General features: G+C 43.2%; 1 protein-coding gene across 8 annotated transcripts in view; it reads right to left on the bottom strand.

Annotated features, from left to right (window-relative positions):
• Positions 1-19,554, bottom strand: part of Dll (Distal-less) — a 141,409-nt gene that overhangs the window by 22,977 nt on the left and 98,878 nt on the right. For 6 of the 8 annotated variants that reach the window (XM_067351823.1, XM_067351822.1, XM_012374572.2 and 3 more), the window contains 2 exons: positions 18,329-18,641; positions 12,401-17,385 (listed from right to left, as the gene is read on the bottom strand). In XM_067351823.1, coding sequence (XP_067207924.1) covers positions 17,367-17,385; positions 18,329-18,641 — 332 coding nt within the window. In that variant the 3' untranslated portion in view covers positions 12,401-17,366. Of the gene's footprint in view, positions 1-12,400; positions 17,386-18,324; positions 18,642-19,554 lie in introns of those variants that run through there. The other 2 variants (XR_010889266.1, XM_067351825.1) reach the window with 2 other exon arrangements.

Below are 19,554 nucleotides of genomic sequence, written 5' to 3'. Positions count from 1 at the left end.
GCGTAAAACCGGTGACATGGACCAAGCGAGTTTTCGTGCAGCACATTTCTCACAAAAGACCGCAAAAAGGACGCGCACGTTGCGTGGAAACTGGAAGGCGGCTAAAGGCCGCCTGGAAAAGGGGTGCGACGAAATGGGCTCTCAGAATATATCGATCGTTCTAAACGTTTGGGGAACATTCTTCGCGACATGACACGATGAAGCGACCGAGGAAATAAAGGCGGGAGGAAACGCAAATTTATTCCTTCAACACAATGTATGAAGATTAACGTGTCACATATCTCTTCTACTTGAAGTAAACTGATTTTTAGATCATTCAGACACTGTGAGTTTCGTTTAATTACAATTAAATAAGAAATTTCTACAATTATTCTAGTGTTATATCTCGCTGCACGTATAAACGAAAATAATTTTAAATCGCAATTGTCAGCAATCAGGGACGTAGAGAAATTCTTCATAGAGCTAGTTTTGCGCTCGCCATTTTACACGGCGTGGAAACACCGGCCTGACTTTCGTCGCGTCACGTATCGACGTTTATCTCATAGCGTATGCACGAGAGCAGTGTCGGTATCGAGATCTCACGAGGCCGTCCATTCGGGAGCTGGTGATGAAAAGAGCGAGAGGTATCTAGTAGATTAGCGGAGGCTCATCCCCCTGCACACCCCGCCGGTTGGATAAGGGGGTTCCACCATTAGCGATTATACGCATCGTGGCACCCATACATCGGGTGTCTCCGTGTGGAACTAAACAGACAAAATGGCTATGCTCTCGGCTCACCCTCGATTCCGCTTTCCTTTTGCGCGAGGCATCTCTCTCGTTTCTTTCTCTCTCCCCCCCGTCGCTCGTTCCTTTTCGCACGAAAGAGGGATTACTCGTCGCTAGGAGATACCTTTGCGACGGGGAAGAGTCACGAGATTTTCGAAAGTACTTCTCGCTCCTTGCCGCAGAGATACGCTTCCGTGAAGCGGTGAAAAGCGTGTGGTGGCTCTTGCGCGTCGTCGTACAACATTTTCAGCCACGCGATCATAAACGCAAAAAACGAAAAGCAACAGTTTGTATCGGCGTTTCGGTGAAATATGTTAAAAATAAGAGAGATAATATTGAGATAGGAGAAGTAAAGCTGAAAATTTTTGCAATAAAAATTCTAGTTATGTTTTCGGAGTATTTATTACGAGCAAGTAGCTGTATTGTAAGGAGCGTTTATTGCGACGGAAAAAGGGCACACTCGAGCGCATATGCTTAATTTCCTGTACGATCCATCGTATCTCGGCCATATGACAGCTGTGGGCTGACCCGCTTCCCGGGCCTGGCGTCCTCATCCCATTGTCAAGGACATCGTGAGGATGCCGTGAGATCACGCCCCGCGTCGCGCACATCACCCTTTCGCCGCGGGAGACCGACGCGGAACACATTCTCTCTTTTTCGTGTGCGACGGATATGCGCGCGGTAATCCTCTTTCCACAAGGATCGGCAAACATCGGCCATTCAAGAGGCCGTTTCGATCCCCAAGCAAATCCTAGGCCACGTTTAACGCGATCATTTCGAAAATCGGATTTGGCGGCATTGTCCTCGTAAAAAGGATGACACCGATCTTACCCTACATGCATTTACGCTACTCTCGCTCACTGATGCATACCGCAACATGTCGTGACAGCCCTTTTAGGAAGCGAGCCGGTCACCGCGAAGTGAAGCGTGGGATGCGAGCGTTGCGAACTATCGACAATGGAGAAAACGGCGCAGGATGCTTTCCTTCTTTGATAATAAAAAGAAAAAAAAAAAAGAAATTGTTAAACAATACGTGCGCACATGAAAGTCGAGCAAGAAAGATTTACTTGTCGCAAAAGTGACAGTTTAGTCGCGAAAATAAGATCTTGCAAGAATATCGTTTCTTATCATCATATTTCGATTATTAAAATTCGATCAGATAAAACGGATTGTCCTTGCTCGCGTCTAATTCGCAAGAAAAACCGGACGAATCGCGGGAAAAACCGTAGCTATGATTTCATCGCTTGCACAAGATGCGGTTTTTCTCTCATAAACGAATGCACGTTCATTCGTGAGTTAATGCAATTACGGGCTACTATATAAGTGATCGGCGCGCACAGCGTCTGTCAAAAGACGCGGTCGCCGACAAAGATCAATTATAATGTGACGTTTAATAAAGTAGTTATAGAGTTTCCATCGATGCTTATCTCTATTTATTGATCGCCGATCGATAACGGTAATAACAGCGACGTTTCATTATCCGTGCGCGCGCATGCGATAAACTTTTCAAGCTGCCTTATATTATTACATCGCGCCGTTGTGTTTGCTCTTCCGTGACGCGCGCATGGTGCTAAATTTAAATATAAATTGAAGGAAGCAGCTGATCGCGAGATTATAAGTTATCAAACTCTTCTCGCATTCAACGACGGAGAAAATCGACGTTTAGTTCGGTTTTTTTCTCGCTCGTTTATGGTAAATTTATGCTTATCGATTATTTATGATAAGGTCACACTTAACGGAGAGTTCCATACGACGTTTTATTACGCGATCACCCTGTATTATTGCGTGGTGTGACCGCCAGTTGCGTAGGCTCGCGTCTTTACAGGCTGCTTCCGACCTTCGAAACAATTACTCGCAATTAAAGTCGTCGCAGCAAAGGCCGAAGATTCGTTGCCTTAATTTCTGTACAAACTTCCTCGGCGCGAGGGATAGCAATCGCATGTAAATTCGAAAGTTAAGCTTTTTCAATAAATTACAAACCGGAATACCATAGATTTCTTTTTAGTCGAACATTTATTGTGCAAGTCGAATTAATGAGATTAGTTCACAAAGATTCTGTTATCCATAACACTATAATACAATTCAAATAACAAAAACTGTATATGTGTTACGTAAGAGTGCATATGTCGAAAATAAGTTAAAAAATAAATGAGTCCAAAATAGTTCGCCGAGTACAATTATAGATATCTCAGACGAAGCATAGTATTGCCATTATAATCCACTCGCCGTCGCCTTTTGGTTATCACAGTTATTACCGCCTAAAGACCGCAGGAGTACCTTCGAAGAGTTTATCTTCAGAATGTAATAGTCGCGTTATTATTTCGCGTAAGTGCCCGGACTCTTTAGGCCCTAATAACTATATACGCGTATAGGATGACGTGTAACGCGGGAGCCCGCGTACGAAATAAATTACGGTGAACACGTAACTCCTGCGTAACTCCTGTCACGATAGGAATTATCGTGCCATTATTGAGAGGAGAGCCGTAACGACGGTGGCCTCCTTCACTCGATTCGGCCGAACGAGGGGAAGACCCTCGATTTGCCTCACGAAGATTCGCGCGTCTTCAATGGCCGAGAAAAAAGTGGCGAAAGACAAAAAACGAAGGAGCGAAAGAATTAGCGGAACGCTACCGGCGCGCACAACTCTTCAGCTTCCTTCGTTCGGCTTGATCCCACGACAAATGGACCTTCGCGGGCTCCAAGGCCAGCGCACTTTGTGCGCGGCACGCAGATGTAATTTGGCTTTCGGCTATTGTCATTTCGCGAAATCGCATACGTAACAGCGTGACGTAGTTCTTGCCACTTGAGTTTCTCGACTCGGCGAGCGATCTACGCGGGCAGCGCCGATTTCGAATGTTCACTGTTGATAAAGCGTTATAACGGGGGAGGCGCGCCACTTTTTTTCTGTTGTTCGAAACCAGAAAATGTTTTCCCTGTCGTTAAAATGATATGCGCGATGCACATATAATAACGACGGCGACCGGCCGCGGCCCGGTAAGTAACGCTAATAGCGTACGCTTAACTGTACAGTCACGAACGCAGACCCGGCTCGACTCGGCTCGATATAGCCGATAAGCGAGTTCACGAAACACCTTCGTGAATATTGTAGTGCCGGAAAAAAAATGCGGAGTTTAGTCTTACCGTATTATTAACTTCGCGGAATTGCCGGCAATCCGAATGCCGAGCTCAAATCCGACAATCGAAACGCCTCCCGTGCAAAATAAGCGAAGGTAGAAGGCCGGAGGTGAACAAATCATCTTCTCCTTTGCAACAAATAACTTTATAACATTTATTTATATGCTTACTCTTTTATGCACTGAACCAAAGTTTTATTCCTGCGCAAAACTTTATTTGAAAGTCTTCACAAAAAATCGTCTTCCCGATTGTGTTGTAACGTCCAATTATTACTGTATGTCAACTTGTCTAAAATATGCCAATTGTTTATAAAATTTCTATAATACAATGGAATTTATTATTAAATGTGTAAAGCAAAGAAAAAATACCTCAATCGGAATTCCATCGCATGATAAAGCTCATTCTATTTGTGCGCCGTAGTAAATTACACATCTCAATCACGGTTTAATTATACCTGAAACGCGTTACGGAAACAGTATGAAAATCAGCCATTGTTTAAAATTCACATACTTTGCAGAAAGTTGCAAGTTTACAAAGTGTGAGTATCAATGAAGAATTTTAATCTCCGCATTACGTGCTCCGCTATAACGAGGCAAGTTCATTCTTCACACCTTAATCAGTGTTACTGCAAATAAGTAAAAGTGATCAGCAGTAGTGTAGAATGCGTGATATATCTTGAAAAAAAGCCGCGTCCGAAGGCCATGAGGCAGCAGGTTTTCTCGCTCGTCAGCGCGAGCGGTCAGGTATATAAGCCGAAGGGATTCTGGGATTCATTAGCGTAATTAACGGGCCCTCATTAAGTGTATTACAGAATGAACCGGCCGTCCTTACCAGCGGGTCTCGACCGGGTTTCTGCAAACGGAACCACGCGTCAATTATATTCGAGTCGCGTGCGCCTCTCTTTCGGCGCGCACATATTTCTCTACCGGCGACGCTCTTCTTCACAGAAAATTGATCTCAGCGAGGCCAAAAGACCCGTCACACCCTGCTGCTACAATCAGAAAACACGGTTAAGTGTGTTCTAACTCACGATTCTGTTAATTAATACTGGAATAAAATATATTTTCCAATATAAGAATTGATTTGAAAAATAATAGAAGAATGTGTAAGAATTACACAAGGTTTATATAAACTTCAACTAAATCTTTTGATTTTTTTTCCAAACAAGGAAATTGTTTTCAATAATACTGCTTGACTATACATGCGAGTCACTTACGTAACAGCATTCCATTGCATGCGGTTGAATGTTAACGATACATTATCTAAAGGATAAAAAAGTACGACCTTTCAGGACTTCAGTCACGAGCACTTCTTTGCGCGGCTCATTAATTAGAGTCTCTTGAATGATAAAATGAATCTATGCATTCATATATACATACACCGTCAAAGATATTCAATATTTCTCAATATTCTACAGCATGCAATAACAACTGACATTAATAAGTATATAGTTGCGCACATATATAATATTTATATAGAATCATAACTCTATTTAAAGTGCGAAAAAATCTTTGAAAATAAATTATTTTGAGAAGATTAAGAAAAATAAGATTTAAATAAACGATAAATTATTGTAATAAGTAACGTTTGTGTTTGATCTAGAAATCAATTGATTTAGGAATAAGATCTCGCTTTAATAGAGGCAAGTAAATAATAATCTCATCATCTCTGATGCTTTTATTAGTACCGTGACAACTTTGCTTTGATCTCGTTAGCGCTTAGATTTGAAAATACCATCCTAGGGGGTCCGGATGTAAAACGAGGCACGCGACGCGTGTGCGCAACAAAGGCTTAAGGGCGCAACTTCTTTGGGGTTGACGCGTGCCATTCGGATCCTGAAATAGGAGGCGATGATGGGTTGAGACTGTGATCTGACACCATTCTTACAAATTATCAAGCGACCAAGAGTAGTTGCTCCTTGGTCGTCAGCTTTTCATCAGTTCTACGAACCCTTACGTTAAAGTGGTGCGGTCATTTACTCGCGTCGCGCATTTACAGAAAGTAATAATAATCATCTCATTGGAATTGATTTCAACAACAATTCAAAGATACAAACACGAGCAGTCATCGATTTAAAAATAATATAAGTTTGATATTATTAAAAAATTCTTCATACAACGCTCGTCGCTCGAAAATTGATCTCGCTGCGATCTCGGAGGTGTGTTTGAGGAAGGGGGATTAACGGACGGGTGTCGCCGCGAATATTTTATAAGTTAATGTCAATGCGCCCGGCCATATCCGATTACACCGGAAGCGCACGGTACAATGAAACACGCGTACGACTTGCAGTCGGCAGGCTCGCAAGGAAAAGACACGAGAGGGCGACGGGGGGAGGACAGGCTGTGCGAAAAAATGCTTTCGGCCGTGCGTGGATTTCCTCCCACATTGTAAAGTAACCCCCGTGCACCCTCTGCTACGGGGCGGCTTTTTTATCGGCAGTGTGCGCCGCGAGTTTTTTTCCTCCTCGCCCTTCTGCGACCCCCTCGCGATTGTGTTCGAGGCACCGGGGGCGTGAACTCTGACTGCCACGAGTAACCTCGAGGCGTTTTTCGCATTTGCAAGCACCGCCAAAGTTGAGCTCCGAGGGGAACCGTTGAAGTTCATGCGCGATCCAGCTGGTAAGGCCTGGGTGGACAGAACAGGCCGGCTAGATTGTTTCTGACGAATGTATTCGCGACGCACACAATTATTCACACGATAAATATAATAAAAAGCCAATTTTTATTTCAATTATTTTAATTCGATTTTAAATAATATGAATAATCCACGAAATATATTCAGTAAGCTTCGACAATTTAATCGATTTGCTTTTCATAATGATACGTTGCGATTGTAGCGAGCAGCATTATCGCCGTCGTGGTTGACGATCGATATTTTTTTTTGCTTATTTTGTATTATGTCGAAACATGAATTAGCGGAGAGTAAACGTTCAATTACATTGTGTTCTGATCTTATAGTCTTTCGCGAGTAATTACTCATGAAAAAATTACTAGCCGTTTCCGTCGGTTTGTTCTCAGACGTTCGCTCCCCTAAAAACGCTATTCGCCTTAACTTCCAATAATTTATTCAGATATCTATCGTACGCTTTGCTTTCTCTTTTCTTTTACCCCTCTTACGGTTATATCTCAATCGTCCCCTACTTGAAAGATATAGCTTAAACTTCAGAGATAAGTAAAGCTTCTTTTTTTCACATGGTAAATAAAACAACTCTGTGCAGGCAGAAAAATCCACAAGATAATCTGTCGTCTAAATGCACATTGAAAATTTCATTTGTAAACAGCAAATTAAAGGCATCGATCCCGAGCAAAATTATTATATATTTATTTTAGCACGTATGATTATTGTATAACGCGCGCATAAATCAATACAGCCCCGTAGAAATTTACGTAGATTTACTTTTACCTGATAGATGTGATTGATGTCGCGGCGGCCGGCCGACACGACCCGTCCTCGTGTCCAGACATGTCGCTAGATAAGATCTAAGGTTACGGCGCTCCGCTGTTAGTGTCAGATTAGTGTCAATAGCCCTTTTCCAAAACGACTCGCTGCAGAGTGGGTCAGAGGGTCGGGCGCGCTCCCGCCGTCCACCGGGCTTTCCGTTCCCTCTTACGGCTTTACTTTACGACTACTGTTGAGTGAAGGCTGGCTCTCCTACAAATCTGTTTATTTTGTGCGAGTTCGCTCGACAGGTAGGTCCTTGAGAGGACCGACCCTTGTGCAGAGAGACATTGGGCTCGTGCTGCCCCGCTTTCGAGGAAGCTTGCCGCATCCTCGAGATTTGCGCGCTAATCCTTTGATCCCTTTTTATTTGCTGAGGGCTTAGAAGAGCCTTCCCAAAGTACTGCCACTTGACTTTCTAAAATCACGGTCAAGCGTTCTGACTTTTGAAGCAATAATCTGCAATAATTAATGTTTATTTTCTTGCACAAATATTGCATTCGCAAGATTATAATTTAGACACAATAAAAAAGACACATACGTATACTGCTTCATTAGAACCAAAGAATCCGCAAATGATAATGTATAAATGATAAAAAAGGTGCAGATGTTGCAACAGAATAAAAAACCTTTTACGAAATTATTGCCTTCTAACGAGCGTATTAATAGCATATGATTTCTTAATCTCTTTATCAACGATCATGAGCATATAACTTGTCATAAAAAGTAAAACATGTTCAATGAAATCGTGAAAAAAACCAATCTTTTATTCTCTTTGCGATATCTTCATTCATTTATGTATGCAGCTGTTTTTACGCAATATATTTAATAGCAAATGCGGTTTCATTACCTTTTGTTTTAACTTTTCTGTAATGTGAACGCAACTTTTGCGTAAAAGATGCATGTAATGTTATTTGAACAGCGGCGTTCTCTCGATTTCGAGGCAAAGTTTCTATAGTAAACATGTATTTCATTACAGTGAACGGAACGCGTAAATGTTAACGAGTTCACCCTTGCCTCTATACACGGCGTTGTGCCAGTTTCGTTACTGTACACCCGCATTTGTGTGAGTCTTTCTGCCACGTGCCTGTAACCCTTATGAGACAACCGATACGCTGGGCGGAGTTCTGCGCCTGGTTCCTTTCGACCTTTGTAATCTGCGCCCGTGCAAGTTCACCACCTGGAACTACAGCAGATCGGTTGACTTTTTGTCGCTGCGACCGTTAAACAACATTTGTCTTTGGAAATTTTTGTTTTGCTTTCTCTCACACTACGGCAAAGCATAGAGCTTCCACAAAGCATCTTTGTGCTGTCGAGCTCTCAATTTGCTCTAAACTTTGCTGTTCGAGGGCTTTCTTTTTTCAGAACAAATATCTATGACTTTTGTTACGTAACATTATTATTGATGCTATTATTATTTATTAACGCCATAAAAATCTGACGATTTAAAAATAGATAAATAATTGTACGATATAAGATACATCTCCAAATGTGATATGTATATCACATTTTTATCTATATAGAATAGTTTTTAGAGGTAAGAAAATTTTATTTAAAAAGTTTAAAAAGGAGTTTTTCTACGAATAAACTACGGAAACTCATGCTTCACATGGTACAATCCGCGGTACGGTTCGACTGCGACAACAATGATTCTCAGCCGCGTGCACGCGGAATGTCACTGGTGGTGGAAGGAAGGGACGAAGTAATAGAATTAGTTCGGCCAGTCCTCCTTACTTGCCTCGCTATAATATGAGCTAAGTTCCGTCACGAAGACCTTAATATCCGCCACTTCCGCCGCCTCCCACTCGTTCGTTTGTTTATTCGATATTGTCGACAGTCTCACGAGCCTTGACTGTTCCTGAATCCTTATGCGGCAGTATAATTCCTTTCTGTGATGCTACATATTCGCTAATTGATCTATAAGGTTGCTGATATCATTTATCATGCATAAACTAAAATAAATATGAAAAAAAGGAACGAGAGATATAAAAAGTGAAGATCGTTCGGATACTAAAAGTCGCATAAATTATTATATAATAGAATACTTCTCTATCAATTTACTTAAATTTTTTACATCAGTTATTTAGCATCAAATAATTAAAATTTTTATGATCTCGCTTTCTCTTGAAATATCACGTAATCCTTCTATATCTCTATTGTCATTAAAAACTATTCACGATAGTGTTTTTGACCCGCGTCTTTCATACATATATGATATTTTGATAAATTATTAATTAATGTTTCTGAAATATTCTCGAAATACTGTCTTGATATCCTAATTAGCATTTCAGACAGTGAATATACTGGTCACGGCCATTAATTATCGCAATTAGCAATGAATTACTCGTTGCTTCTCGGATAAAAAGCATCCTGCACACGAAAACTCGTATGTCATCAACACGAACTCTCGGACTCTATTGTCTCGCGGACGATTCGCTCACGAAGTAGCGAGCAAGAAATCCGATGTGGGTTAAACGCTAATTGCTCAAAGTCGGGCAACTCCAGTCGAGCGACGGCGAATCCCTCGGGTGGCACGATCTGCGGCCGCGATAAAGCGAACTACACGAAGTCCGTGCGTTCTTATCCACGCTTACATTGGGAAGGTTAAGAGTATCGTGCATGCGGCGTTGGAGTTCTGGGGCACTTTTGGCTTTCGTGTAGCAGTTGCGTGTTCTCCAGCGGCTCGACTGCCGCTTGGAAAAAGTACTTTCTACAATACTGGAAATAAAAGTAATCGATATTACGTATTTAACGCGCATTTACTATACCGAATAAACAATTGCACGAGTGAATCAATCGCTTCACGTGGCAAGTAAAGTCTCTCATAAGAATGAAAAGATCTCACATACGAGCGTGTTATATTACCATTATGATTATTTACCAAATCATTAACGCGAGTGCAATACAGAAGGGAAAATCGTGACGTTTGATAATGATAAATTGTACCAACTTGTATCGCGACGTGTGTACGATTCGTACCTCACACTGTTTGCCTACACGCGGCGATAATGTCGCGTTTTTTCCCGGTAGTCGATGTGAAGAAATAAGGTCAGTTTCGCGCAAACAATATTATTTAATACTGCGACGCACGGCTAAACGCAATACGCGGGACATGCGTAACCGAAGGATACGAATAGTAACATAATATCATAAGTGACAATTATAAGTGATGCGAATACCTCGCTTTCCTGTGACGAAGTGGGACTGAATCATCCATAATTCATTTAGCTATTATCGATTCACGAATAGATCGGGACGGCTATATCGAGCGATGATAGCATGTGCTCTGCCACATCCGACACATAACATGCTAATATGATGCTAAAAACAAGCGATAGCGGACTGGCTAAACCAGATCTGCCAGCTTTATCGAAATCCGCCGTCTGCATCAGCTAGAAAGTGCCCTGGATCGATCGTGTGGCTCCTCTGTCTACTTTCCTGAGTAAACAAATGACGTCGTAACTCGAACGAGTTATCGGTGTACCGAGTTTACTCATTTCTCAGATGCGCTTAATCGCGCGCAATTATTCACGCTCATCATCAATATGCAATAATCTATAAATGGAACTTTCAGTATTCGAGAGGAAAAGCACTGTCCTCAAATAAAAATTTCGTCACAACTATAATTTGTAGTGTATAAAAATAAGTTTTTTTTTACGCATAAACACATCAAACGGAAGGACAGACAAGATGAAGCGCGAATTTTTACGAGGAAAGAATCGATCCTCATGGCAGCAAATTGAATTGGACGTCGATGACGGTTGCTCGTCTCTTCGAGGTAGCCGAAAGCAAATAAACATCCACTCGACGTAATCTTTTCGAAGGCTCGCCGGGTCGAGTGCAGGCGCCTACCCTGCGAGAGCCCGAGCGTGCTCCATCGAGCATTGTGTCCATTATACGTTTTTGTCTGCCGCCTCCCTTCCCGCTCTTTCCTCCCGCCGCGAGAGGTTTCCCGTGAGTCCCGCGAGACTCCTCGCATTGTCGTACCGAGGTGGCCCCTCTCCATCGTCTTCTTCCTTTCTTCCTTTTCTCCGTATATAAGTATAAGTTTACGTTTGGAAACCACGGACCCACAAGGTCCCGCGGTATTCATCCCGGAGTATCGGCATACCTTTTTCTGCCTCACCGTCCCGCACGGACGAGCGAGACTAGTCGCGCGTGGCGAACGACGGACCTCAGAATACTCTATTGGAGTTTTTACTCGACATTCTCCGATTGCTTAACGAATCCAGCCTTGAGCGAATTAATTTAATTAAGATTCGGTTGTACTAGCATTCGCTTCGCTCCGATCAATTCTCTTTTTGTCGGAAAAGAAGGAGAACCATGTAGGAAGTACAAGACACGAATATGTAGAAATAAAAAAAATAGCATGTCTTGAAAAATAATTCCTTTTCCGTGCGAAAAAAAAGTTCCTTGATGCTAAAAACCAAAGTTATTAAAATCGCGCGGTTTCTGCCTCCGAAACGAAACGCCTTCCTCGAGACGTGGAATAACAGCTCGCCGAGGAGACGCAGGATACAGTGCGCCTTCGGCTTTGAGCGAGATAGGAGTACAGTTATCCATAAAAGTAGAGCATGCGTACGTTGGCTCTAGAGCGGCAGGTGGCTGCCGCTGAACAAAGAGAGAAGGAGCAAAAAGAGCGCGAGCCGTCATCCATCGGGACTGCGAGAGAGCTCTCGTCCACTCGGAAATGATTGAATCATTGAGCCGATGTCCGCTCGTTACACGAAAATGTGGTAATTCACGAAGGACATGCAACATGCATCATTAACCGCCAATGCGCTCCTTCTTGTGCTATCGCAGAGTGTAAGAAGCGCATCCAGCAATTTAGTTTTTTTTTTTTTTTCTAAAACCGATTACTTATAATCGCGGAAAAAATTATTTCGTTAAATCGATCGTCACGGATATTTTCGTTCCTCGGAAACTTGCAGATTTTCATGCAATTGTGGTTAAACTTTTTGAACATTGATAGACGTTCAGTAAATATTGCATGTATCATCCTTAACGCAAAGGACATCGGGATGTAGGAAGATGTGTGAGCGAAATATATGAGGAGGCAGGATTTTAAATTGAATTAATTAGTTATTATTCATATTTTATACAATAGTAATCATAATTAAGGTGTTTTAGTTCTTGTAATATTCTATATTCGTACAAGGGTAAAATCGATAAATTGGGGTCTGCCGTGTTATATCCTATATGTATATATAGACGTTTTTTTTTCTAGGCCTCTCTTATTTCCTCCGTTCTCTCATTTTCGCATCTTTACATTCTTATCACAATATCGTATTTTACACAGATTCACTTACGGCTTACATGCTAGAGGGCCCCGGTGCAATATTTACAGACGTTCGGGGTTCGATCTTCCCGGCCTTCGCCGAGTCCGATCGATCCTCGATGGCTTGCACCGGGACTAGTAACGCTAGTAAATTCTATGGACTCTTTTTATGCTGTTTACCATTCTTCCTCTCTTTCGCTCTCTTTCTGTCGCGTTAAAAGTTCGCATTCGCTCGCGGCGCTGTCATATTCCGCGTGTTCGACAAAAGCGTGGCAAAGGTGAGCGCCGCGTTACACGGCCGGTTTTGCACGCTGCCTCATCGATGCTGCCGGCGCGACTCATTTTTACGTCGCACAAATTAATGTCACTTCCTGGAAACTGTATGCTCTTTTGCAAATACATCACGTCGCGGAGAAGAGTAAGTTATCCTGTAAATTATCATTTTTCGAAGCTGCAAAAAAATTACTTTCATGATCGTCTAATTCGCGTATTTTAGAATTCTCATGCGCGGAGAAAAAGATTTTTCCGACGATTTCAACTTTCCAGGAAATTCAGCGCCATCTTCGGCAACAACGATGAAAACCTTGCCTTGTCACTTCGACCACGCTCGAGATGTTTTACGCTGTTTTCCGCATTTCCCGCTTTACATGCAATTTAGGAACTGAGGGGAGCTTCGTCTTAAATTATACACGCATACACCTTCTTATTGCACCGAATCAGAACGCAAGAGCCGTCCGGAGGAGGCCGCTTCGTGCCTCCTAGTTCTTCGCAGCGCGGCTTACTGTTAAATCTAACGGCACTTATTATTATACATGAGAAAAAAATCGCCGCGTCTCGTTGTCGCCGCCGTCGCCGCCGCCGCCGTCGTCGTCGCCGTCGCCGGCGCATCCTTCGCGTGCACCGACGTCGCCTCGACGACGACGCGGAATGTCACGACGTTAGGAATTCCGCGTCGCCCCGGCGCAGCGACATCGATCCCCGGGAACGTAGCCTACCTTCCAGCCCGTTTTTCCTTTTCTTTTCTCGCCACGCGAAAAGCCTTTTTACGCAAGCTCATGTAATCGTGTACCAGCGTTGTTCAACAGCAAGCGCGGTCGACACGAGCGGAAGGGCATAAAACTAGCTTTGTACTTGTTCTCTTTGTGCACCATTGGGGCGAACCCGGCAGCCTAATCCGCCTCGAGTTTCCGCGCTGCGTCGACTTGCGCGGCGCGTCGACGCCTCCGTCGATTCTTCGGGGAATTTGGGGGGGGGGGGGAAATCGGGAGAATTGTACGGGTGCGTTATATACGTGAGATCTCGCGTACTCGATCGCCGACTCTGCGCGGCAACCGTATATCGCGAACTCGTCTGCGCGAGATTTAATCCATAACTGCCACAGAGACACGTCATTGTAATTCTATATAAAATTGCAATGCAAATTTGTATACGGCGTTACACTACGATTTATTATCGTGTCGAGAATTTCATGCGATTCTAATCGATAGAACGCTGTCAATGACAGACACGGATTAATGTGCTTATGAAACTATATTAGGTTTCGATCAGCTTCTGTTAGAAAGATACTCGCACGAGACTCTATTTGTTGCAATAAGCGACTGTGGAAATCGAGAAATTGAACATGTTGAATTTAATCTATTCGACGACATATAAGCTTGTGAAATCTGAAGTATTAGTTGAATTTTTTTGCAGAAGCTCGAGAATCGGTGTGCGAGACCGAGACCTGGCGCATATCGTGACATATGTCGAACGGTAATGTCAATCAGAGCGAAGGAAAAGGCAGAATCAGGAAGGAAAAGGACCGTGCGGGACTACGCGTTCTCATGAGACGGCGACCATTGTTGTACCGACGAGACAGTGGATCTGGGTCAGCGGTGGGGCCCGTCGACCCTCCCAATTTCCCGCGGTTGCAAGCCACAGCCGTCGTTTATGCGGTTTCGCGTCGCCTCTTGGAAAGTTAGATATTGCGCGACGCAAGATGGCAAGGGTGATCCAATATGACTGACAGAGGACAGCAGAATAGAAACAGCTTAAAACAGACCGCCGCGTCGTTCACCCACGAGCTTGGATCATTCAATAACTGTAGTAAGAAAAAAGAAGAGAGATACTACTTAAAAAAAAAAAAACATCTTGATGATTGCATCGAATCACGGTAGCAAAAATTTTAGCAAATCATTCTGTTTAATTTTCACTAAAGATTTTTCAATTTTAATAATTTGTAAAATTATTTACAAATTTACATGTATATTGTCGACATTATTTTTAAGATAAAAATTTTCGATTATTGACTCATTATATAAAATATTACAATAGAAAAAAGAAATAGAATCATAAAACAAAATTAAAATTTTAATAGATAATTATTAAATAAAATTCGCGTGATTCTTTGCTTCTGCAAGTTTTCAAGAAACTGGAATATCAGCGACATTGCGCGTGTCACCAACCGAGATAGCGATTTTTTTCCAGCTCGCCCGACGAGCTGTCATTCCTCCGTTCGTCTCTCGCGTACTTCTCTTCGGAGGAGGCCTCTGCTCGGTTGCCTCATCCGGGAAGGAGGGACTGGTGATTACAGCGAGCCACCGTGATTGCCGAGATCGTTTGACTCACGAAAATGTCATTAGGATTTCATTACTTCCAACCGCCTTGAGGAACGACTGCTCAACGAGTTTATGCAACGTTATCTTTCTCTCTTTCTCTCTCTCTCTCTCTCTCTCTCCCTCTTCCAATAGTTCGTCCTCTCGCACGACTCGCCAATGCTGTCCGTCCTTCTCTATCTATCGCACGAGTTTCAGCCTGCGCACGAAGTAGGTCGGCTGCGCTCGCGGTTGTTGGGCAACTGTCACAAAGGATCGACCGACCTAACGTCATCGGCAATTGACATTTACGAGGAGATAGAAATTGGTTTTCAGAGATGCACGATCGTGCCGGACTCCGAGTTAATTCAGAAGGGTGACGAAAATCATTTTCAGAGATGCCGATCGAACCGCACTGGATCGCCCGACCTGATCCTGTTGTTTGCCAGAGTTTATTAAAATTATGGAAATAATTATCGGGCCAGAGCCGGATGTAGGCCGGGGATTTCAAACTCGATCGAAGTTCGTTCAGAAGTATTCTCGATCGAAGTATTCTCAGATCGCGATTATATTATAGCCAACTATTATGCTATCGCATTGGTCTCGCGATAATCGTCGGGATTTAAGTCGGGAATAATGGGACAGTTGTGCGAGTTTAAACATTTTGTTCTATTTGAATGATAGCTAAAGAAAATAATATTTGTTTATAATTTACAATATTGTAAATTTATAATTTTTATTTGTCGCATTGGTAAATCAATTCAACAGCCGATTTTCGTGACTGAAAATCCTGAAGTAAATTGAAGTCACACGAGCGGAAATCCTCGATCATCAAGATTTTACGGATTCCTTCTGAGAGTAATTGCGATTGAGAATAATAGCGGCAATACAGACGAGAAGCCTCAAACTCAGTATTTACACTTTTTAGATGGTATAATTCGTTCTAATTTTAGATCAAGATAAATTTTACAATTAAATAAAAATTGATAAGCATTTCTCTGTTAACAAAGAGAGTTATGAGTTTGAAGCTTCCGATATACGATCAATTAACACTTAATTGTGATGGTTGGATTACTTTTGGTAACACGTAATTGCAATGGTAACGTCGATGCAATATTTTTTTCGTAGAAAATAATAGTATCGCGTAACCCTGTCGCTTGATTAATAATTAACCGCAACGATTAAATTCGGTATGCAATTCCACGCTCGACGAACGACAGACAACAACATTTTCACAATGGAAACGATTGCTTGGAGGCAATCTTCGCTTATAATTAACTGTAGTAATCAAATTAGATCTGATGCACGCAATCGCGCCGGTTGACACGAACAGACATATAGAGAAGCCGTATTATTTTTCCGGGGAAAAGATTCCTCGCGATTCTTATTTTTTGCGACAACGATTATTTGCCAAACACGAAAAGCGTTACAAGTCGTGACAATCATTCAATCATACGCGAAGCCTTACAAGTACCCTGCGACTCGTAAATCGAACTTCGAAGATCGACCGACGTCGCTCCTTGGCAAATTCGCGTCACGATTCGCAATTTTTCGGCAATTTTCATCGTAAATTGCTGTTATCAATATTATTATCACCTGTTTATTTTGTTATGCGGCATGACGACGTCGCTCCTCTCTTCTTCCCAACCAACCGTCGATTCCAGAACGGAGAAGGAAACGTAGCACAGTAAAACGGTACGCACCAAAAAACTACGATGTCACTTAACAGTCATGTCACTCGATGCACGGATCGTCCATGACTTTGCGGTTCCCCGCGACGCTCCCCGTCGACAGTCCACTTTTTGGCTGGAAACTCGAGCGTCGAAACCTTCTCGTCGGCATTGAGAAATAATTCTTTCGAAAGCGCATCGTGACCGATCCAAGATGGGCGTTCGCGGCTGAGTCATTAATTAGTATTATAATAATTATTATTATTAATATTTCGCTAAGGGGCGTGTATCACACACGATGTCGCACTGTTCGTTACTGTTCTCACTTTAAAGGACGGCCCGCACGGATACCGGCATGCGGGTTTCATTAAACGATTAGAAACAATATTAACATTCAATTTTCCTCGCGAAAGGCGCTACACATATACACACTTTGGGGCGGCACCGCTGGGAATGCGACGCCACGAAGAAGTGGTTCACCTGAACTCAATTCGAGGGACGTCTTCGTTAAACCGCCGGCCACACCCTGCAAACAGCACAGATGATCGTTCGATTAGAAAACATTGGCGCACGTCGCGAGAGATTTTGCGAAATTATGAAAGATAAAGCTTGACTTTTTTCTTTCGTCAAATCGCGCATTTCTCTCGTTTACGAGAGCAAAAACTTAACCGCAAGTGTTTCGATAATTAATTAATTTTGCACAAAAGTATGTTGCATTTCTCGCCGCACAAGTCTGCGAATGCACGCGTGTTGAACACGCACACTCGATCTACTCGCGGTTATTATATTATTAAAGGATATGCGGTAACTTCAAGCTTCCGGAATCAAAGTGCTATGAATATTACGGCGAGGCAAGTGAAGTAAATTTGTCGTGTCATGTTCTCGGTGAATAGGAGAAACGTCCAGCACGTCGCACGGGGATATCAGTGACTGGCAATACCAGTTTGCGTTCAGGCGCTGATTGACGCGTCGCATTTTAATTTCAAATTGAAAATGTCTATGATTGAATATCGAAATATCAATCGATTTTGCTTGCGGAGAAATTAGCGACCGATACGAATCGCAGCAGGTATAATGACAAAACTGTTATCGAGCACAGACGTTTGAGAAAAGCTGCTCATTCATTATACATAAAATTCAATAGATATCGCGTGTCTATAAAATGCAAATTACCTCGCGTATTAAAATTATAATTTTTATTTTTTACAAAATTCTTATCTTTTAATATCGTTACAAAGTTGATTCAATGAATATTTGAGACATTAAAGTATCTCTATTTTTGCGTCAACGTTCCCTTCGTTAAATGTCAATATATAATATTATTAATCAATTTCACGCCGATCATAGTTGATCGTAAATTTATGTTCCACGTACGAAAGTATCGTAAGAATGAAGTAATATAATTTAGATTCATTAATTTCGCAATAACCTCTTCCACTATTTGGCGACTCGCGAGAAACAGCACTTACGTGAGTAGTCCGGGATTGGGGTCCGCCTGGTACCAGGAATACTGCGGCATGTAGCCCGCGTGATGCGGCGGCGGTGGCGGTGGCGGTGGATGATGCCCGGGCGTGTGCGGGTGATGATGGGTGTGGGGCGGCGCGTGAGGATGCGGATGGTGCTTCATCTCGCCCGGCCAGGCGGGCGCCGGCGGGCTCTCGTTGTGCTGAGGCGACATCTCGCTTCCGGGGCTCGAGCTCCCGGGGGTGTGACCGCCGCCCCCGCCGCCCATGCCGCCGAGGTAACCCGTCGTCGGGCTGCCCGACACGGAACTTCCGCCCCCTGGAACACAAACGCGGACCGGGCGCCGGTTTCAGAACCGCTCCGAATTCTCGCGGCTCCGTCGCCCGCATTCAGTCGCGCCGAGTGTTGCTGCATATGCAGCTGCGTGCGCCTGAATGGGCGCCGCCGTCGTAAATTGTATTAATCGCGCGAGGGAGCACTCTCTCCGCGCGCGGCATTGTGCGCGCTAATGCATCTGGTCGCTGCTACCGAGAGGCGGGAAAGAGTTTCCAGGGTGGTCGCGCGCGGGTTCGATTCCGCGGATTTCAAGTCGAGTCTGCGAGCGAACACGAGGGCGTATATATAGTTCATCCCCCTCCGGACTGTACGTCACGCTTCCGTGACAATCCGCCATTTAGAAGCGCTCTGATTTCTATCTTTTCCGAAACTTTGTGTTACCTTGACGCTATTCTTAAGCACGGGGCGATTGGAGTTTTGTACTCATTAACGTAAGTAATGAGGTACATTATAGGGTGCACATATTTTCATACTCTCGTAGTTAAACTTGCGCGACGTATCATTAAGGAAAAATATTAGCGTAAAAGCTAATTTGATGTATTAACATCGTGAAACCGCACTGTGAAAGTTATCGTTCCAAACTGTAACGAAGTTATATGCGAATATGACAAGTGCAAATTAAGAAGAAAAAAAAAAACGAGATATGCATATTATATAAATAGAATTTCTCAATGCAAAAATAACTCACGTTGGCTTAAAAGCCACCGTGTGAGACACGGTGATGCACATCGGAAAGCATACGGAACGCGCGCATTAAATTTCGCTATGCCGAGTGGCACTCCTAGCGAGAGAAATTTCTCAAGATGGAGTTAATTATGCCGACTGCGTCGCGCATTTCCGAATAAATCACTCGCGAGGCAGATTCTAGATTACCGTTAGCCGCAGAAAGAGAGCA

Source organism: Linepithema humile, chromosome 3 (assembly GCF_040581485.1).
Source record: "Linepithema humile isolate Giens D197 chromosome 3, Lhum_UNIL_v1.0, whole genome shotgun sequence".
NCBI classification, from domain to species: Eukaryota; Metazoa; Arthropoda; class Insecta; order Hymenoptera; family Formicidae; genus Linepithema; species Linepithema humile.
This window is presented reverse-complemented; position numbering and strand designations above follow the sequence as displayed.